The following is a 21,522-nucleotide window of genomic DNA, read 5'->3' on the forward strand; positions in this document are numbered from 1 at the left end:
TTTCTTTATTGTTCATTAACAAAACAAACAAGCAAACAAAAAAAAAGAAGCAGAAGAGGAGCCTTAATTGCTTCTCTCTGAAGTCACTGTATGTCCCCGTGTCTAAGCGCGGGGCACCAGGCTGGCACGTCCCGGCGGGGGCACGTGGGTTGCAGCACCCCGACATACGGAACCACGCCGGGGGCTTGGCGTCTGGGTGCCTCCACGTGTGTTTTTTTTCTGTGAGTTGACCAGTGCTGAGAGTGCACGCGAGGAATGTCCCTGTCTCGTTCTTATTTTAAATCATTAGTCAAGATGAGGATGAGGAGGACGATCTTCTTCCCCCAGAGCAAAAAGCCGAGAGAGAGAGAGAAAGGAGGGTCGCCAATAATGCCCGTGAGCGCCTGCGGGTCCGTGACATCAACGAGGCCTTTAAAGAGCTCGGACGCATGTGCCAACTCCACCTAAACAGCGAAAAACCGCAGACCAAACTGCTAATCCTACACCAGGCCGTAACAGTCATACTGAACCTGGAGCAACAAGTTAGAGGTCAGTGAGGGTCCCGGAGTGGTGATATTTTACGTATCTGATCGGCACGGGGCTGTCTGTCTGTCTATCTCCTGTGACGTGTGCTGTGGTGCCTCGCACTGTCTCTGTCCCCTGTGGCCTTAGGTTCCCAAGGCTGTTGATGTCTTTTTTTTTTTTCCTTTTTTTTTTTTTCTCTCTCTGTCTCTCTCTCTTTTTTTTTTTTTCCTTTTTTGCATCCCTGCTGTTCTGTCTTGTGTTCCCCACTGCGACTGCCTGTGCTGCATGCCAGTCCCCAAGGGGACACTTGCGTCATCCTTGCTTTCCTGCAGCCAGGTGTTTTGCTCAGCTGCTTGGCCAGCAAAATAAAAAAAAAAATTAAATAAAAAAAAATTAAAAAACAAAACAAAACTCACAAAAAACCAAAAACCCAAAATCAGCAAATCTCCCAGAGGGGGCTCAGATCTGATGTCTCTCTGAAGGCTGCTCCAAGCACAGAGCCAGTCTCTGCCCACAGCAGCAGGGAGTGATTCCCTGTCCTCCCTGCCTGCCTGGCGCGGGGTTCTGCTCTCCTGTCCCCACCACTGCGCCCCTGGGTTTGTGGGCACCCAGCAGACCCCTGGGGATCGCTGGAGCTGTGCGAGGTGCAGCAGGATGGAGATGCTGAGCCCAGGGTTGGGCAGCCCTCACTGCCCGTACAAACTGGTCTCTGATGCAAGCTGGGAGCACTGCGCGTTCCTAGCAAAGCTGCAGGCAGGTGCACACGGGCTCTCCCCCTCACCACGGCACCCTCACTTCCTTACCACGTGCATGTGCACCCATCTCTGCCGCCCATGCTTGCCCTGGGTGCTGCGTCCCAGTGGGAGGGGAAGTGGAGGGCTTGGCTTCCTGCTCCAGAGGACTTTGCTGCTTTGTTCCTGCATCCTGCAGTGCATGCTCCTGCTCCCCAGCCTCGCTGCGCTGGGTGCTCCGGCAGGTTAACTCACTTTCTCTCTACAGAGGCTGTTGTAACACGCATTGGTGGTTTGTGCCTGGCTGTGCTCCTCTGCTGGCCTCTGCTGTTGCATGGATGTTGGAGTCCTTTGTGCCTCTCTTCAGTTTGTAATTTTTTGCCTTTCATAACATGTATATTTTTTCCCGTCTCTTTTTTAATTTCCCTTTCCTTTTTTATTTTGAGTTTTTATTTTTTGATTCTGTTCTTTCCGATCTCCTACAGACAGTCCCCAGCCGTGACCTCTCGGTGGTCCCACTCTCTACCTTGTACTTGCTGCTTGCAGATCGAGGCAGGAGCCAAGGGGCGGTGGGGGGCTGGGGCTAGACAGAGTTGGCACCGTGTTCACTTTGGTCTCCCACGCTTGTCCCTTTTTAAACCCTTCTTGGACACAGCCGGGGAAGCAAGCCGAGCCCCACATGCTGCTGTCAGCAGATGTTAGCCCAGGCAGCAAGGGTGTCCCTTCTCTGGTGGGTTTGGCCTTCGGACTGCTTTGCAGGTGAGAAGCCAACCCCAGCATCCCCTTCTGCACGGCTGCCATGGGAATGGACCTGTTGGATCCCTGACAGGATCCTCCTGCTGCCATCAGCAGCTAACAGGGCAGGGAAAAGAGAAGATAGCCAAGGCACCGCACGTCCTTATAACCCAGAGGAGCCCGCATGGCCACACAAACCACCAGTGGCACAGACGGCTCCATCCTGCCCAGCTGTGGTGTTCAAGGCACTGCTGGAGCCATGTCCCTGCTGAGAGTAGCCACCAGCCAGGAATAACAGCTGCCAACGTGTGTTCAGAGGAATGAGCTGCGTTCCTGCTGAGTGGGCTCAAGTGCCGGGGCGGCTGGTGGCTTCACTCCCCTTGGCCATCATGGACGTGCTGGAGAGAAGGCGACGGTGTTGGCTGGGACACCAAGGCAGTGAGGAGGGGATGCAGGGAGAGACAGTGGGCAACCCTCTGTCCCACACAGGCAAACACTTGCCTGGAGAGCCCTTGCTCCCCCTCCTCACAATTGGGCACCGTCTAGAAGCTCTCCAGACCCCCCAGTGCACCCAGGAAGGCTCTGACTCTGTGACCCCTCTTTGGTGAAGGCTCCTCCCCATATGGCTCCCCTGGAGCTGAAGGCCGCAGTCTGTTCCACTGCCAGGTCTCACCCAAGGACCCTCCTCAGATAGGTGTCTTTCCTGCAAGAATTTTTGCTCTGGGGTAGAAGGTCGTCTGTACAGTAAATTGGGGGTTTGGAAGGGACGGGCTGTGGGCAAGGCCACAGTTTAAGATGCTGCCAGCACAACTCCGCCTTCCCCCCTGTCCCTGCCTGTTTTGGGCCCCCCCAGGGTGCTGCCAGTGGTGGAGGCTCTTCCAGAGCTCCTGACTGTGCCCGAATAAGAAAATCACCCCAATCCAGAGTCATTTTGGCTGTGTTGGAAGACCTGGATTCAGTGTCTGCATCTGCGACTGACCCTCAGCAGCAACCAGGGGCATTTGGCTACTGCCCCCGGTGCTGTCCACCACCCGTAAGCGGGGTGCCAGGCCAGGGTGCCTCGCACTGCTTGCAACATGGCTGCCCGAAACGCGTCACTGGGAGGATTTTGCTGCAGATGGGTTTTTTGAAGGAAATCTTACAAAGAGGGATTTGATTTCCACCAGAAAGTCTCTCCTTGGGGGATGAACGCAATGTTTTTGGCTGGGGGGCCGCCCTCCCCGCCCCCGCCACCCACGAACTCTTAGTTTTCCACTGAAAACAAACAGGAAGGGAAAATTTTGCAGAGGGGAGAAGGTGTCTGTGTTGATACTGCATCCACTGCCCACCCTCGCCCCTGGCAGCACCCTCCACCCCCATGGGAGCCCGGCCCCGTGCTGGCAGCACCTTCACGTGGTTCGCAGAGGTGACGCACAGCCCAAATATCCTGGGCCACTCCAGGAAGCACCCAAGTCAAATTGGCTTTGCAAAGTGAGGCTGTTTGAGCCATTTCCAGTGGACAACAAAAGCACTACCAGCACGGCAACGTATAGCCCCCTTCCTTGGTACCACCCCCCTGACTAATCCCTGTGGTGCTATGAACCCAGCAGTACAGACGAGGCCTTGTCACTGGAGGACAAAGATCTGAGGGACCGGGAGAGGAGAATGGCCAATAACGCCAGGGAAAGGGTGCGTGTGCGGGACATTAACGAGGCCTTTAAAGAACTGGGACGCATGTGTCAGATGCACTTAAAAACGGACAAAGCACAGACCAAACTGATCATCCTACAGCAAGCGGTGCAGGTCATTCTGGGCCTGGAGCAGCAAGTACGAGGTATGGTAACAGCTGGCAGGTGCATTTCGGGGCCTTTCTCTCCCCCTACAATTCTGTGTGCGTGTGCATCTCTGTTGTGACTCCTGCTTTCTATGCAAGGTTGTGTGTTTGCATCGCTGGCAGCATCCTCAGGTGCACCGTGCGGCAGGCTGAGCTTTCCAAAGCCCCGGCCTGGGGTGGATTCAAGGCCACTCTGTCCATCTCCCCTCATGCTTAATGGGAATTTGGCACCTGGATCCCATTAAGCAGCTTTGGAGAACTCAGTCCTCAATTCCAAGAGCTGGCCGAGGCACTTGGGGTTTTCTGTAAGCAAGCACATGTTTAAATTGGCATGATGTTTCAGCGAGACATGGGGTTTTGCTCTAGCGGGAGTCCAGCCAAGTTACTGCAGCCACTGCAAGGAGTGGCAGGCAAAGAGCAGATTGCACTGAGGTTGTTTCCTCGCATGGTCCCGTGTGTCTGTTGTGGGACTCTGTCCTTGCTCTCTCTTTCGGATGCTGCTGCTGTGTGCGATGCTGTTGCCTAAACTGAGGTTGCTTCCCTCCTTCCCTTGCTGTTTTTGGCATAGAGCGCAATCTGAACCCTAAAGCAGCCTGCTTGAAGCGTCGGGAAGAGGAGAAAGTGTCCGGAGTAGTGGGAGATCCCCAGATGACACTTGCAGCTTCACATCCTGGTCTAGGAGATGGTCACAACCCTGTTGGACACATGTAAAGGTATCATACCCTGCCCTGTGATCTCGGCGCCCCACTGTGGGTCCAACCCACTGCCAATGCATGCTGCTCTGCGGACCCCTCCACACAAGGAGCCAAGTTTTATTCTCATTTGAGTTTCTATCACTTCAGGTTTTTGTTTTGTTTTGTTTTTTTTCATTTGTAGATCTTTTTGTTCCTCTGGATAGAGAGATCTGTAGGAAGAAAACCCTCGGTGTGACCTGCAACCTTCTCGAACCATAAACTTTAGTACTGCTAATACTGACACACAGGGACGGATCCTGGCATGACGTAAGGGGTGGAAAAAACACTTTGTCAAAAACAAAACGAAAACAAAAAAAATTGCCTTAAGTATAAAGTGCAGAACAGTCAATACATATCACTCAGTTAGGAGGGGGTGGCGTGTTCTCTTGGCTTGTTCACAAGCAGCCAGCAGCAAAATTGTGCCTAAGCTTGATAATTCTTTTTTTTAAAAAAGAACATTAGTTATGAGATTTTTTATGTAGAAGAAATAGCAATGCCTTTTGGGTTTTTTTTTTAGCTTCTTTTGCATATGTTTTGTAAGCAACAAAAAGAATTTTTTTTTTTTTATAAAAAAAAAAGTCTTGTACCCCACGCTTTTCTGCTGCTGTTTCTGTAGTTAACGTTGCATCATTAGGATCAACCAGAATATTAAAATTGTATTAAGAGAGACTGGATATAAAGAGAGGAATTCTCAGATTCGGCTCTGAAAGCCACTAAAAGCGAATGTAGCCACAGCGAGAGGATGTTCTTCCTTGCCTGGCTTGTACCTTCCATTACAAAAAAAAAAAAAAAACAAAACTCGAGCTGAATTCACCATTTCTTTGCTTTGCCCACTTCTGATTTGGGAAAAGGAAGTTAAACAGCAAAGCAAGTTGCAGCAGGATCCCTCAGGAGTGCTCCTGCTCTTCTTGGAAGGTGACCGAGTTCCATCAAGGGTCTCTGCAAGATTTGCTTTACTCCTGGAGGATCCCAGAGGCTGTTGCCCTGCCTGGGAGAGGAGGTGCCCTGCAGCGGTCCTGGAGCATTGCGATGGGGAAGACGAGCTGTCAGGAGAGAGCAGGCCATGAGGGGTGGAAGAGAACTGAGGGACTGGGGCGATTTCAAAGTAAGCAAAGAAGCGACGGAGATGTAAGACGAAAGCCCAGGGTGCAGGAAAGCATCTCTTGTCCACGTGTCTGAGCAAACGCCTACTGTTAGAGGTGCTTCCAGGGGCAGCACTGAACAAAGATAAACTGAACAAAGCTGGAGAACTGGGAAGAGGCAGAGGTGGATGGAGCAAAGGCAGCAGTGGGACACTGTGTTTGGCAACCTGGCAGTAGACAGACCTGCTGGCAGCAGGCAGCAGAGCACAAGGTGTGGCAGGAAGGGGAACAGCTACCCAGCATGTGTGCTTGCTCCAGCCCTCAGCAAGCTGTGACTGGCAGCAGGATCCCTATCTCTGCGCAGCTTCTCCCTACACCAAAGCCACCGTCATCAAAAGTGCACAATGCTGCAGGCTTGGCGAGAGGTGTGGTTGCACACCCCAGCTTCACCAGGGTCATTTCTTTAAAGCATCGTTTCTTTAAAGCATCCTTGGAGGCAAACTCGGCTCAGCGTGCCGCCCAGCTTGCCATGGGGGTGCAGGGTGGCTGCTGTAACCTGCACGTGGGCTCATCTCTCCATGCTGGAAAGGAAAGGAGCAGCGAGTGCCCATCCTGCACCAGGTGCTCCAGCAGCTAAGCTGGGCCAACGATCCCTTTGCTCCAAGGACTTCCCAGTGTCGCTCCAGACTGCTCCAGTGTGCTCAGTGGGAGGATGATCCCTGGCAGCCCCACTGCGTGGCAGAGTGCCTCAGAGGTGCAGGAGCAAATGAAGAGGTGCTCAGTGGTGTGCTGAGCTGGAGCAGCTGTTGTGAAGTTAGCAATGGAATAGCTAACTGTTCCCCATTCCCCACCGGGAACTTATTCTTGTTTCTTCCCTCTCCTTTTCTTTCTGAAACATTTTGTGTCCGGTTCTTCCCAGCTCTGCAGGCAGACAGGGTCAGCTCCTCAGGGGGATGTTAAATCCCATCTCAGCAGTGTCTATAATGCTCTCGGACTGGGGCCCACTGCTGCCCACATCTGCCTGGCAGAGCCCAATTAGGCAGGACAGGTCACGGGACATGGGTGCTGGTCTAGGGGGCACATGGGGACAGCGAGTGCAGTAGGACCACTGGCAGCAGGGTCCATCTCTCCCCTCTGCTTCTCTGGCCTGTGCTCCTGGGAAAGCTGTATTGCTTTGGCACAGGAGAAGGAAGTGCTGGTGAAAAAGATCAGGTCCTGTGGCACTTCCTAGCAATCCTAGGCTTTGGCATAATGTCCTGGTGCTCCTCTGCGCTCATGGCTATGCTTTGTGCTCCAGCAAAGAGCTGGAAGAAACAATTTCCTGCTGGAAATGCTCAGGACATTACTCATCTCCAGCCTACACCTGGGTACCATGGGTTCAGCCCCTGTAGCATCTCAGAGGGGAGCCACTGAAAAGTGCCAGAGCAGTATGGGACCATCTCTCCCAGCTGCCCCTGGCACTAGCACTGCCCCAGGGCTCTGCAAGGTCCAACCATAGCTCTGAGGCTTTTGGGTGCTCCTGGCTTTCCTGCTCACAGCCCACTGCTCCCACTATTGCTTTCTGTGTGGTGAGATCTGAGACCACAGCAGCCTGCAGCTCTGTCCTCAAGAAAGGCCAGTGGCTGTGGTTCCTGCAGCCCAGGAACATGCATTCTTCTCACCTGTGTCAACAGACATGTTTCAGCCTAATTAGCTCACAGATTATGACACTCCTCCCTCCCTGGGGTCCTTCTGCCTGCTTAAGTACCAGGCAGCATGAGATGGATGAGATTTTCCCCCATGTGTGACAGCTTTGCCCCTGTGGGAGCAGCTCTCTGGCAGCAAAAGCCATGTCTTCCTGAAGCATCATGCTGGGTTGGGTTGTGCTTCAGATGCTGGAGCAGGTTCAGTTTGGGGATGGTAAAACAGGCAGGGAGGGGGCAGTGCCCTTCTGTAGCCCGCCAGCCAGTTCTGGAGGCTAAAACAAGCCCTATTCGTGCTCTGGGGTAGGACTTTGGGATGCATCGACTGCCTTCTGCAGCTTGTTTCATTCCACGAGCATTTCTGCCCTGTTGGCGCTAGGGCTAACAAGGTTGGGGCTGCTTAGGGTTTTCTGCTGGCTCAGTGCTACTGCCTCAGGACCAAGAGGGATGCAGCAATGTCCCAGCCCTAGCAAGCTTGAAACCATACAAAAAAAAAATAAAAAGTGCTTCCCAAACACTTTGATTTTGCAACAAGAATTTCAAATGGCAGTCATGTACAACGGGATTTAAAGAAAAGAGATTGTAGTCAAGAAAAATCCAGAAACTCAACAGAAGTGGAAATTTCAGAGGATTTACGATTTGTTAAAAATTTTGCTGAACTCCTTCATCCCTTCTGAGTCCTGGCTGATGCTCTGCAGGCCAGGGGAAACTGCTGATGAGACAGAGCCTTTCCCATCACCCCCAAACCACCAGACGTTGCAACAGAGATGGGGCTTTTCATTTGCATTTAAGTGGTTTAGATGCGATTTTCTTGACAGCAATACCAACTGATTTCCTTGTCAAGGCTTGGATGAAGGTCCTTGAGCATAAACCCCCAGTGCCAGGGTCTGGAGATCTTGGTTCCTCCAGCAGGAAAGTGTAATGTCGAGGGCTGGTGGTGCTGTGCCCGGGGGGCTGCCTCGATGGCGCAGGGTGCTTTGTGTGCCATCATGTTTGCTGCTTAGGCCAGCCCAGCGCAGCCTCGGTGCTGTCTCAGCTCTCCAGGTGCTTAGGGCAGCAAGGTGTGGAGTGCAGCAAGGAAAAATTACTTTGGCTTCCCAGTGTGTTTGGCTCAGTGTGAATGCAGTGACTGTAATCTGCCAGGGAAAGTGGCTTTTCTAAAAATAAGTACTGTCAGGTGCTGTCCCCAAAATACCACTAGGCCATCCCTGAAATACCAGCCTGTTGCAATTAAACTCTCATCTTTAGGTGTCATGGTTAGGGAAGGCCATGGTCTGCACCTTCCCTAGCCCATGGTTCTGCTGGCATTCAACTGTGTGATCTTACAGATCACTTTCCTCCCCAGACTTGCTTCTCTGCCTGTCTACGTGTCCCTCATGCCAGTGGTCCTGCACAGAGAGATGTCATAGATGGGTGACGTGCTGCAGGACGGCATTTAGTCTTCTGCTTCCTCTTTCAGCCTTGCCTGCATGGGTTCTCCTGGGCTGCATGCCCCTCAGTGTTGAGGGTCACAGAGCTCCCACAAAGCTTCCTTTGTCAGGGAATCAGGAGAGAGGCTGCCTTCCCCTCTGCATTTTCTAGTTTCTCTTTTCCCAGCGCAGTAGCTGAGCTGCATTGCCGTTAAAACAGCAGAACTGGCGTTCCAGGCGCACAGCTACCACGGGACGCTTGTCGTGTGACAGGGCCAGTCACTGGGGTGCAGTCCTTGGGTCCCTAGCCCAAGTGACCTCCTCTTTCCTCCCCCTCAAGCAGCCCCCTGCCTCCCTCCACATCCTGATTGAGAGCTGTGCATGCCACCAGGTGCTGGGGAGTGTCTGGAATCCAGTTTATTAACAGTAAAAATTGCAGATTTTTGTTCTTTCTCCCTCTTCACCTGTTTTTGCCCCAGAGCAAAACAGCTGCAGCCTCCCAGAGACTGCACCTTTATGGTCTCCTACCGACAGAGCTCGGCATTGATGGGAGGGTGGTGGCAGTCTGCCTGCTCCTGCTCGCAACCCTGCAGCCGCTGCCAGCATGCCCCAGGGAGCAAAATTCCACCTCACCCCTGGTTTGGCACTACTCCCCTGCCTGTAACCCTCCAGCCAGACCTAGTCACAGCCAAGCAACTGCCTGGCTTGAGTTCAGCTCCAGCTCTTTGCCAACGTCTACTCGGGCTCTCTGCTTCCCTGCTTTTACAGCTTGCGCTGGTATCCTGTGGAGGTGTGGTGGTGGGAGGGACATCTGGATCCCAGTCTGTGCCCCTCCTGTCTGCACTGAGCTTCAGCCTGGAAGCAAGGGGTGCAGCAGTGCCTGGGGAGATGGTTTGCAGGAATCAGGGCAGTCGAGTTAGCTTGGTACCCCAGGGTCCCACATCTGGCTGTCAGGAGCAGGTCCACGCCAGCCCCACACTGTGGGGTGAACTTGCTGCCCCTTCCCTGTGTGCCATCACTCTGGGGTCGGGGGTCTGGCTGCTTTGCATTTGGGGTTTTTGCCCTCCCCAGTGGAGAAATGCAGAAGTGCGATATGAAACCTCCCCAGCTGTCACTTCAGTGAATGGCTTTTTCCGCTAGCCCGTGTGTCAGCGATGAGCCAGTTTCCTAGAGGTTTTGTACTCGCTGCCCAGCAGTGATTGAACAGGAAAGACAGAATCGGGCTGGGATTTCCCCAGGAGTCTGCAATTTCGGGTTCAGTGCAGAAGCTGCTCTCAAAGGTCCTTTGTGTCTCACGCGTGTACCCGCTGAAGCCTTTGGGCCTGGCCCATTGCTGGGCAATTCGGCTCTTCCTCCCTCTCGGCAAGTGGCGGGGCCCTTGAGAACAGGAGGCTCTGGAAACCCCCATCCCCTGCATCCTTGAGCTTTGCTCCCATGGGGAGGCTGTCAGCCTTGGCGCCAGTGGAGCCTGTGGTCTCTGCTCTGGGCCATGCTGGTGACTCTGGGCCAGCTCCAGTTTCGGCGAGCCCCTGGATTTAGAAAAGACCTGAGAATGGGGAGATGAAGGAAGCAAAGCCAGTCCAACTGGAGTTGGACCAGGACCAGCCATCAGCCCGCGAGGTGCAGTGCTGGCTAACCTGGAGCAAGCTGTGGCCACTGGATTCCCCCGTTCCTGCTCAACACCAGCAATAGCAAGACCTGTTTTCCATACCACAAGCTTTGGTACAAGGTCTTTACCCTGTTAAATCCTGTGCAACCCCCTCTCCTCTCCCCTAGGGCTCTCTGCTAGCCCATTCTCTCTGCTCTTGTCCATGACTGCTGAGTTTCTGCTTCCTGCTGCTCTCGGCGTCCAGGTTCATTTCTAGCAGCTCCAAAAGCATTTCAAGCCCTGTGCCCTGGAGCTGGTAGCGGGTAGACAAGGGGTGAAACCACAGGAATCCCCCTTCCAACTCTTGCTGCTGGAGCCGAGCGCTGAATTTGAGGGGGCAAGGCCCGGTCCTAGGGCTCCTCCATACACTCTTCACCCTCTTGTGCCTTCTGCTCAATGCTTGGCAGCTGACTGCCAGCATCCTTCACCTCACACCATCTCTTCTAGTACCCCTGAATGGAGAAGCTGTGTCCCACCTCGTTGGCTGCCCAGCTCTATGGACTGAGCCTCAGGCTTGGCTTAGCTGGTCTTCCTTCAACTGCATCAAGCCTGAAGGTGTGTTTCCTTCCTCCTGCGCTCCCCAGTCTCTACAGCCAGCACCTCCAAGCTGTTTCCCTTCATGTGCAGCCACCCTGGGTTTCTTTGCGGTGGGGCAGAACCATGCCACCAGCTGGGGCAGAGGTGGAAGGATTTGGGAGGTGGGTGCTGTAGGTCAGTCCCATGGCACAGCTGCCTCTCCCTGCCCTGCTGCCCTTGGGGCAGGTGTGGGGGGACCTGGTGGAGGGGTTTGATCTTCAGGGCAATTCACCCCTTCTGGAGAGCTGGCACCTGCAGTGCCTTTGCGTGCGGGACTCCTGCGTGAGCCGAGCTTGGAGGAGGTCTCTGGTTAGGAGGGCGGTGCAGGCAGCAGGCGTCCTTTCTGCCAAAACCTCTCTGTCCATCTTGCATCCCACCCTCAAGGGGCAAGAAACAGCCCTGCCATGGGTCTCCACACTGGCATTTCTGTTTCTCTGCTTTTGTACGCTTCTTGCTCCTCAAATCTTGCAGACTCATGCACTGTTACATCTTGGCACCCTGCAGCTGCGGGCAGCAGTACATGAGAGCAAAGGGGTTTGTGCTTCAAAATGGGGTGTGCTGCATGCTGAGGCCCTTTTGCCGAAGAGCAGCCCTGTGCCCTGCATCCCTGGGTGTGCCCTGGGGAGCTCTGCTCTTACCTGGTGCCATGTCTTCCCAAATCACCTGAAACCCACCAGCTTTTGAGCAAACCTTGTAACATGGCGGGGAAGGAGCCGTGGGAAGCTGTGCACCCTCCTGCCAGCGGTGGTTCATGTGCTGGGAGAGGGGAGAGGAGAAAGAGGCACCTGGTGAAGCAGGGCAGGGATAACCCCAACCACGTGCTTGGACCTCATGGTCTGCAGGAAACTACCCAGTTTCTATGGAGGGCTCCTGCTTGTTGGGGAAATGAAGCATTACTGGGTTGCTCTTTCTATATATTTTTGTAGGATGAGGTTGGGGGGTAGGGTGGGGTGGGAGAGCAGATGAGAAATGCCTGCGGAAGTTGTTTATTCTTAACCCCGTATAAAGTTTTGGGTTGTTTTTGGCCTTTAAAAAAATGGTCCTTGCTTTTGATGTTTATGCTGCCTACCTGTAAATCCAGATGTACTTAAGTGGCTGAAATCCTTGTTCTTAAATCAGATACACATTATAGTTTTGAACTATATATATAGTAAATATATATATATATGCCTAACCCAGGAAAAAAAAAAGTATTTGAGGGTGGGGAAATGCATTGTTCTTTGAAATGAATCACAATTGGGGGATAAAATTGTGTTTCTGAGTGCCTCAAGATATGAATTGTTTTCATTTTTTTAAATAATTTTATACAAGTGTCAAAACAGCTGGCTGGATTATTTGGAATTTTTAAATAATCCTAACTTTTTTAAAGTCGATTTTGAGAACTGTCCTGTATATAACAGTAATGTAGCAATAAATGTGACATTTTATAACTATTACATTTTTTCCTCATATCTGTTTTTCAGATGTTGTATACCTATGAATGAAAAAAAAAAAAAAAAGAAAGAAAAGACAAGACAGGTTTTCAGCCACTATCGCTCTCTGTTCCTGTGCTGCGGGCACAGGTCCAACCCACCCAAATCGGCGCTGTGGCACCGCCTGAGCTCACACACACGCAGCCTCCAGTGAAGGTTTCCAGCACTGCCCATCACCATGGAATCTGATCTTCATTTTTATTGCTGGAAAGATTTGCGTTGGCAATGCAGCCCCTAGCTGGAAGGAGGGGATGCCGCGGCATAGCTGTTGTTTCTTTGCCTTTGCTCTGCCCTGGGGAGCACCCAGTGAGGGTGGTACCGGCAGGGTGCAAGCTGAAAATCGGGTCAAATGCACCCAGCCCATACCAGGAGCTGGTAATGGAGGAGGCAATGTGCCAGTGTTTAAGAAGGCTTAAACCCTGCAAGAATGGGCTAAAGCCAATACCAGGAGGGTACCCCTAAAGTGAGGAGTGAGGCTATGTCCTGGCCAGGCTGAATCATGGGATCTCCCTGCGTCACCTTCTGCCAAGGGCCCAGCCCCAGCATCCTCAAACCCACTGCTGCACTGCCCAGCCAGGCGCTCCCTGCCCTCCCGGCTTTGCTGGGCAGGTGCCCCATGTGTTGCCACTCCAATCAGCAGGTAATTCCCCAAATTGTCATAGCTTCAACCCTTGTGGTTTCAGCGGTTGGGTTAATCATCCACCAGCAGCTCGCTCGGCACAGTAGCAACTGCCTTTTGGTGGAAACAGAGCCGGCAGCAGCTGCATCCAGGAGCACAGAGCCCTCACAGACCCTCCCCCAGACGCCTGTTCCAAAAACGGGATGGTGCCTGAAAGCAGCCCTCCTTTCTCTGTTTTGCTGCCTGTGTTTCTGCTCTGCTGCTCCAGCTCATGGCTTGTCCATGTAGGGCAAAGCAGGAAAACCAGTCCGAATAAACTGAGCAGTGGCTCTTCCAGTAGTTCGTTAAATCTCAATGAGCTCTGGCTGCCCTTCTGTCAGCAGTAGGTAATGCGCTGCCCTTCCTGAGATGCACCAAGTGCATCAAACTACAGTCCTTTTAATTCCATGTCACCTTATCTGGACTTATGTCCCTTGCCTCATCCTCTTTGTCTTCACTCCCTCCTCACAAGCCTTGTTTACCACACGCTGTCATGCAGAAGAGCTAGTCAGCCTTGAGGGCTGGGCTGCCGTGTGGCCAGATCCTGTGCTGGGCCTATTTGCTCTTCTCCCTTGAGCTGGTTCAAAGCCAGGGCAGGCCCAGATAAGCCAAACTGTTTAAAGACACCAAAAACCTTAATTATTGCAAAATTTGAGATGTGATCTGGCAGGCCAGGGGGTGAGGGACATTCTCCGAGTGAGAAGGGAAACCATCCGCCCCATCAGGACAAGAAAGGGTGGAAGACCAAGAAACCGAGCTTGTACCAGATTCAGGCAAGGGAGAAATGTGTGCTTGGGAGCCAGGCTGCAGCTTGGAAGATGGATGCTTAGAGATGCACAAAGCTGAAGGTAAAGCTGGCAAGTGCTGGAGCCAGAGGAGGCTTGGGCCGGGAGATGAGGTAGGGGCAGGAGCAAGGAGAAACACACGGGAGTTGCTACTGAGTGGCTGAAAGGAAATGGTTTGCCCAAGAGCCAAGCAGTGGCCACCAACCAACGCAGAACTGCAGGTTCCTGGGTGAATACTCAGGAGTATTTTCTCCCTGGAGATGAGTCAAGAGGTGGGCTGGGACTATCAGATCCTGTGGGCAAATGCCATGTCATGGTGGCACTGTCAGACATGACCATGAACTGTCCTCAAAGCAAAGACAAACTATCGCAGAGCTGTCTGCTCTCCCGGAGCAAAACACCCCACCTCACTGTTTTAGACAGGGAGGGATTTTTCTTGATCAACAGAGACATCCCCCCATCTGGTGGCCTGAGAGATGCACATCGCCTGTTGTCGTAGACTCATAGAATGGTTAGGATTGGAAGGGACCTTCAAAGGTCATCTAGTCCAACCCCCCTGCCAGGAGCAGGGACATCCCCAACCAGATCAGGTTGCTCAGAGCCTCATCCAGCCTGGCCTTGAACGTTTCCAGGGATGGGGCACCCACCGCCTCTCTGGGCAACCTGTTCTACCACCCTCAGGGTAAAAATATTTTTCCTAATATCTGATCTGAATCTACCTCCCTCTATTTTAAAACCATTACCCCTCGTCCTGTCACACCAGGCCCTGCTGAAGAGTCTCTCCCCACCTTCCCTGCAGCCCCCTTTGGGCACTGGGAGCCGCTCTCAGGTCTCCCCGGAGCCTCCTCTTCTCCAGGCTGAACAGCCCCAACCCTCTCAGCCTGGCCTCACAGCAGAGCTGCTCCAGCCCTCTCAGCATCTGCGTGGCCTCCTCTGGACCCTCTCCAGCTGGTCCATGTCCTTCTTGTGTTGGGGTCTCCAGAGCTGGAGGCAGTGCTGCGGGGGGGGGGGGGGGGGGGGGGGCGTGTCTCACCAAAGCAGAGGAGAGGGGCAGAATCCCCTCCCTCGACCGGCTGGCCTCATGGTTGAACACAGCATGGTTGAATGTGGTGTCCCTAAAGCAGCTCTGGACAAACAAGCTCACTGGCCTTTCTTTTCTGCTTCAGAATCAAAAATGACACCGGTGCCACAGAAGTCATCAAGAGAAGAAAGTGACCCTCACGTTCGGTGGCAGCTCACCTTCAGAAGTCATGCTTTGGAGGTATAGCTGTCCCTGCTGTGGTGCGAACATTCTCGCAACAGCTAAAAGGAGTTTCTGCAGGGAAAAAGCAAGCATGGCATTGCAGCATGGTGTCCAGAGCAGACCGCAAATCCCTTTGCACAGTGGTTGAAGTGTAGATGACAGCAAAATATATTGAAAGGATGAGTCGCTAGTATTGATGTTGTTTTGTTTTAACAGGGAAATTGGTAGTATTACTGGGTTTTTCCCTGTTTGCTTTGACTGGGGTAAAGCAATAGGATACACCACCGCCCACCAAACTGCCTTCAAAACCCTAAGGCTTTTCTGAAGATAAACTTTGAGCTGTTTTCCATTGCCTTTTGAGTTTTGAGTTGTTTTGCCTTTGTTATTAATATTTTCCTTTTTTTTTTTTTTTTTTTTTTTTTTTGCATCTAGGAAACTTTCAATGCAAAGTGAGACTCTCCTTCATGTGCATGACTCCACATTGCTAAACAGACTGAAAAAGCAAAACCCGCACGGAGCCTGCTCACCAGGCTCGCTTGCCCCGCCATACCCTTGGTAACGCCGTGGCTGTGGCAAAGGCACTGGTTTCCTGCGGGAATGCATACCACAAAGCTCCTGTCTATTTTGTCGTGCACCAGCTGGTGTGTGGGCAGTGGGGAAACGGAAATGACCACAAAAGTCTGCAAGGTTCAGTAACCCACGTCATCTTGCTGGCACCTAGGCGGGGAAACTCTTGAACCATCGGTATGAAATGTGGCAAAGGACTGATAAAATAGTTCTTTGTCTTGGGCAGAAAAAAAAACGGGAGCCAGATTTTTTTGCAACAGGCTTCGCTCTGCACCTCAGCGAGTGCGGGGTGTCGGGAAGACGGCTGTAGGCTTCCGCAGGGAAGCACTGGAAGCGTTTGCAGCCCTGCAGCTTTGGCAGTCCAGCCGCAGGCCTCGGGCAGACGAGCGCTCCGGCCTCCAGTGTCCCCCAGGACTTTCTGCAGGTTCACAAGGGGCTGAGCTGGCCTGGAGCCGAGCCTGGGGAACGTTATGGAATTGTTGGTGTGTTTAGGACCCTCTGCTGAAAAAAAAACCAGGCTTGAAACTCCCTCTCCTGTTGGGAGAGGCTGAGTGCCAGCGACGGAAGGGGGTTTGCAGAGGCACTGGCGAGCACTGGGGAAACGGCTCTGGAAAGGGACCATGTTCCTGAGGATGAAAAGCCGCCCCACCTCAGTGCGAGGACAGGCCCACCCCCTCGGGCCTCGTGTCCTCTCTCCAGACGCGGGTTTGCGGCAGGAACAGCACCACGGCGCCATGAGGGACGACGACCGAATGGGGGTGACTGTTACCATGACAACGCCGCTTGACTCAGGCAGCGCCACGGGCAGCCCTGCCAGATGCCCACGCGGGGACCTCGGTGGTGCCCGGCCCGGTGGCGCATGCGCAGTGGGGGTGACTTTGGCGGCGAGATGCTGAGCAAGCTGGTGGGGCCGCGTTACGTCCAGCTCTTCCAGAACTGGTGAGGTTCGAGCCAGGGCCGCTTGCTCAGCCCGGGGGCTCCTTCACGGCGGGGCCCTGGGTGCCGCCGCTGCCGCTGCCGGGGTCGTGGGTGAAGGGTGCGCGGCCTGCTCCAGTGCCCCTCGGCGTGGACCTGGGGCCCGGCCGCGGCCCGCACCGCGCACTCGAGGAGCCTGAAGGGTTCCCCAGGCGCTTCCCGTCGCCCTCCGCTGCGTTCCGCGGCTCTGTGTTCCGTCTGAGGTCGGCTGACCCCGCTGGGGCCGGCCGCACGGGTGCGGAGCCGCGCTGGAGCTGGGTGTGAAGAGCTGAGAGGGGCGAATTTGGCGGGGGAAGTGTCGGGGAGGCGCATGGCTGGCATGGTCTGACCTCCGGATCGCTCCGGCTGTTTCCGAAGTGTTTCGGCGCTATAAATGTACCTCCGAAGTATTTCAGAGTTACAAGCGTTTGCCGCAGTGCCAGCGGGTGCCGCTTTGCAGGGTTGCGCGAGGTCATGAAGCAGCCTGTGGGCCAGGCTACAGGGGATGCGAGCTGTAGCAGTAGAATGGTTAAACAAATAAGTGTGTCTTGTCTTACCTTGGTAATGTCCTCTTAAATGAAAGCATATCAAACCCTTCTTATAAAATATCTCCACTGCCATGGAGACGAATACTTTTCTGTGTAGGTGAGGTTCTTTCAAGATTTCTGCCAAGCTTTTTTTTTCTCTTGGTCGAAGTAACTTTCCCAGGTAGCTTAGCAATGAGTGTTTGCCACACCTTTCACAGTGGTGAATTAATGTTGTTTACCTGCACGTGTGTGTGTCTCTTCTTTAGGATTCCCACCCTTGTTACGTGGGGTGCTGTAGGCGGTACTGGCTTAATATGGTTCACAGACTGGAGGCTGGTCCTTCAGTATGTTCCCTACGTCCGTGGCAAGTTTAAAACTGAAGAGTAAGCTTCCCTCTAATGGTAAGTTTTGTTTGTCCATCTCTTAGCTTAAGTAGCAGTGTTGTGTTGATGTAAGCGTTGATGTGTCCTCTTTGTGCAGTGCACAATCGTATTGTTGGTCCAAACCAGAACTGCTCAGCTGGATTGTTCAGGGTTGGGTATTTTTTTTTTTTTTGTTAATTACAGCGCTTCACAGAGTGCCAGAAGGATGAAATATTAATAAGAATACATTTTTCAAGTTATTATTTTGCAAAGAGTGGATTTTTCACAGTCTAATGTGGTTCTTGAGAAATCAAATCAAGTGTTCTGTGGTAATTTGGACCTTTTGGCAGATCTGTTTACTTCTAATTCTAAGTAGAATGGCTTCAAGGTCATGACTAGTTTTGTTGCTAGGCAAATTCAGACTCCTTTCTGTTCTTTGTAACTGTTATTAAAAGTTAGTTGAGTGTTCAGAGCTGGTTACTCTGTATCGCAAATTCATTGGAAAATTGGCTTTCTGATTTTTTTTTTTTTTCTTCTTTAGTTGCATATAATATATGCCGTTCTGAATCTTCTATCAGACTGAGTATCCACAAAGCCAGAGCAGCAGTTAGGCGATACCTTCTGTTAGGCATCTATCTGCACGCTTGTGCAGTAGGCAGGTATAGAACTCTTTTATTCCTTGCCGCAGATAGAAGGGAGTTAGGACGATTTTTGCCTTGCATTAAAGGATGCTGATGGAAAAGCTCCAAAGGAAACTATGCACATCTCAATATTTTGTTTCTTCCAGACAGAATAACAGCTTTCTAAATGAAAGCAAGATACTTGCCTTCAAGCTACACAGTATTTCATAGTGAAATCAGTGAGTCTGGGAGGCACAGAGAAAATCATTAGTACTTTTGTAAGTCCAGAGATACTTCTTGCAGTTTAAACAATTTACTGTGTTTGATTTCAAAATATGTGTCTCGCAGATCCTTGGTGTAACCAAAGAGTGGGAGAAACTTTTCATGAACATCAGGTGCGCTTGCAGCGTCTCAAGTGACTGTAGATGTTTTAGGACAAGTCAGTGGAAAAGCTCTCGAGTCACGTAGAGGCAACTGAATTGCCTAGGAAGGGCTTTCTTTACTTAAAAATTGTCTTAGCAGTGGTAGGAACGTGGCTACCTTCCTGAGCACATGCTCTGTTCCCTGTTTTGAAGCAAGAGCTTTGATGTGTCATTGTGCATAAATCATCTGGAAAGAGCATATTCCTCTACAGGAACAGAGAGGATGTTTCTGTGGTGGCCCGTGATGCCTTCCGAAGAGGCTGTAGGCCTGCCTGCGTTCTGCTGTGTCTCTGTTAGTTTCTGTAACAGAAACTTGGTGTGTGGAGGCTTTTGAAATCTGTCTGTAGTGTTGGCTGCTGTAGCACTTTGCAGGAAGCACTGCCTAATGACTGCTTTGTGTTTATTGTAGGAAATTTATTGCTGGATAGACTGTTCTGGAGTTTTCCGTCCACTGAGACCTTGCTTTGAGGTGAACTTGCAATGCCCAATACAGATTCTGCAACAGGTTGTGGTGTCCCCCTCTCTCCCTTCAACAGTTGTGACTGCTTGGCTGTGAACAAATTTAACTTCACTGACCAGCCTGTCTAATGCTCTTCCTCTGATCACTTTCACAGCAGATCTTCTTCTAATGGGAGTGATTTATAAACCTGATGTACAAAATAAACCAAGTGAATGATACTTCTGGGTTTTTTTGTGTGTGTTACCTTCTTAGTCCACCTTCTTTACACCAGACTCCTGCTTTGGGTCACCTTGTTTGAATGTGTGTCCTAAGGAAGCTCTGCTGTGCATTCGCCTCTCCCTCTGTGCAGGTTTCTCAGTCGGGATGCTGGCTTTGATGAGCCTTTTGTTTGTCCCTGAGTAGCTATTACTCATTACTCTTAATATTGCTTTACTTCTTGAACTATTCTCAGCTATGTGTTGATTTTAATGATTATTCCTAGATCAGCAGCAACTCTGGACTCCTGCATGCAGTTAACTTTTCATAGCCAATATTCCAGTGTTTCATGGTAACACAGATTCCTGGCATTTAGTTTAAAGCAAGATTTTTTTTCTTTTTAACATAAATTCGTGGACGCCTTAAACTGTCTGATTGGGCACAGACCTTTTTAAGGCAGTGTGTGCTGTTTGAAAACTGGCCAGCTTTTCTGGCTTAAGCTAGGGGCTCCAGGTAGGCAGTCCGCAAACCTGGGGAGCCTTTCTGTGTACCAGGGTGAAAACCAGTGGTTTAGAGAGCTGCTTGGTTACATTCTTAATGTGGCTTTTGAGTAGGAAAAGAATATGTATCTGTACTTCAGTTATATTTGTCAACATAAATTGGTGATGAAACAACTCGTTGCCACAGCCCTTTAGGTTAAAAAGTTTTTAGCTGTTAGAAAAAGGAAGTACAAGGATTATTCTTGATCTGATCTCTGCCACTAAGCCACAGCAGACAACTCAGACTTAGGGGGGGAACTTCATCACTTGCCGCGAAGACCAGAATTTGCAAATGAACCTACCTCCATATGAGGAGAGGATCACCATTTTCTTTCTGTTTAGTGCCAAATTTCACCTTGTTAGAATTTTTGGCTGTAATGAGAGGTTTGAATCTCTTTATGGAAAAATCTTTATTGTAGTAGCTGTGCTGGTTGGGTGTCACTTTCAGGGCTGAAGGCTTCCGAATGATGTTTTTATGGAAAACTGTTGTAAAACCTGCCTCACAGGTGGCCCTGTGCAGGATGCTTGAACTACTTATTTAACAGAATAATTGCTTTAGCATTGCTTCAGCAGCATAATTAATCGGAGGGGGCAAGGAATATAATTTTCACACGCAAAACTCACTTTGCTGCCCTGCTATGTCCAATAAGATGGTACAGAAGCTTACGGTGTACTAGGATAACAGCGCTGTTTCCACAGTCTGTCCCACTCCTCTGCTCCAGCAGTGCTCCTGAACTCCTCTCTGACTCCCAAAAGGTGAAAGCCAATGTACCTTGAAATGCTGAGAATGTAGGTTTGACTATAAGAGGGATATTGATCCATTTTCCTCGAAAGTATGCCTTGAAAGTAGACATTAGCTTGTACTCGCATGTCATCAGGATTGTAAGCTTGGACTCAAACAGTTAAAGTCTCTGCTGTTACCTCTTTAATACTTGTAGACTGGATAGGCATAATACGCTGCTGCCGACTTTAGAAATGACAGAGTTTTGGCTTGCTCCCCTGGTTGGGCGAGCCTCTGCTCCCATGGCTGAGCGAGTTCTTCAGAAGGCCTTGAACTGAGGGTCTGTCTGTGTTGCCCTTTCCTCTGAGGACCCTGGTCTCCCTGAGTTCTCAGTCTGCAGTTCTCATTAGTGAGAGTTACCTTCAGCAAAGCCCTAGGGATAGCATTGTGCATGGGAGATGAGATTTAGAAGATACTTCTGAGAGAGCTGGGGCTGTTCAGCCTGGAGAAGAGGAGGCTCCGGGGAGAGCTGAGAGCGGCTCCCAGTGCCCAAAGGGGGCTGCAGGGAAGGTGGGGAGAGACTCTTCAGCAGGGCCTGCTGGGACAGGACGAGGGGTGATATTTTTAAAACAGAGGGAGGGAGATTCAGATTAGATATTAGGAAAAAGTTTTTTACGCTGAGGGTGGTGGAGCACTGGCCCAGGTTGCCCAGAGAGGCGGTGGATGCCCCATCCCTGGAAACGTTCCAGGCCAGGCTGGATGAGGCTCTGAGCAACCTGATCTGGTTGGAGATGTCCCTGCTCCTTGCAGGGGGGTTGCACTAGATGACCTTTAAAGGTCCTTTCCAACCCTAACTATTCTATGATTGTATTATTTAAAAGAGAAAAATGTACTAAAAATACCAACGACAGGTTCTGCAAGAAATGAACCGACTTTGGATTTGCTTGCCCTTTGGTGATTGTTTAGCTGCTTGTGTTTCAAATGATAGCTTTGTCTCCAATTAACCCTAGGATTAGTATATAACTGATTTAATTTCTAGTATTTCTCCTTCCTCAACAGCAAGCACTCTTCAGAAATATTCTA

At 51.4% G+C, this 21,522-nt stretch overlaps 2 protein-coding genes across 9 annotated transcripts in view; both read left to right on the top strand.

Moving 5' to 3' along the window:
* The window catches only part of TCF3 (transcription factor 3), an 82,966-nt gene extending 70,616 nt beyond the window's left edge, over positions 1 to 12,350 (top strand). For 3 of the 8 annotated variants that reach the window (XM_086767503.1, XM_086767501.1, XM_086767502.1), the window contains exons 18-20: positions 290 to 528; positions 4,352 to 4,496; positions 4,660 to 12,350. In XM_086767503.1, the coding sequence (XP_086623629.1) occupies positions 290 to 528; positions 4,352 to 4,494 (382 nt within the window). In that variant the 3' untranslated portion in view covers positions 4,495 to 4,496; positions 4,660 to 12,350. Of the gene's footprint in view, positions 1 to 289; positions 529 to 3,556; positions 3,784 to 4,351; positions 4,497 to 4,659 lie in introns of all 8 variants that reach the window. The other 5 variants (XM_086767507.1, XM_086767504.1, XM_086767509.1 and 2 more) reach the window with 2 other exon arrangements.
* A 4,099-nt stretch (positions 12,351 to 16,449) lies between these two features.
* UQCR11 (ubiquinol-cytochrome c reductase, complex III subunit XI) lies at positions 16,450 to 19,202 on the top strand. Its single transcript, XM_086767324.1, has 3 exons — positions 16,450 to 16,578; positions 17,387 to 17,521; positions 18,934 to 19,202. Exons 1-2 carry the CDS (start codon positions 16,457 to 16,459, stop codon positions 17,505 to 17,507), a joined length of 243 nt encoding a protein of 80 aa, XP_086623450.1. The 5' UTR covers positions 16,450 to 16,456; the 3' UTR covers positions 17,508 to 17,521; positions 18,934 to 19,202.
* The last annotated feature ends 2,320 nt before the right edge of the window (positions 19,203 to 21,522 follow it).

Source organism: Chlamydotis macqueenii, chromosome 26, assembly GCF_036417535.1.
Source record: "Chlamydotis macqueenii isolate bChlMac1 chromosome 26, bChlMac1.mat, whole genome shotgun sequence".
NCBI classification, from domain to species: Eukaryota; Metazoa; Chordata; class Aves; order Otidiformes; family Otididae; genus Chlamydotis; species Chlamydotis macqueenii.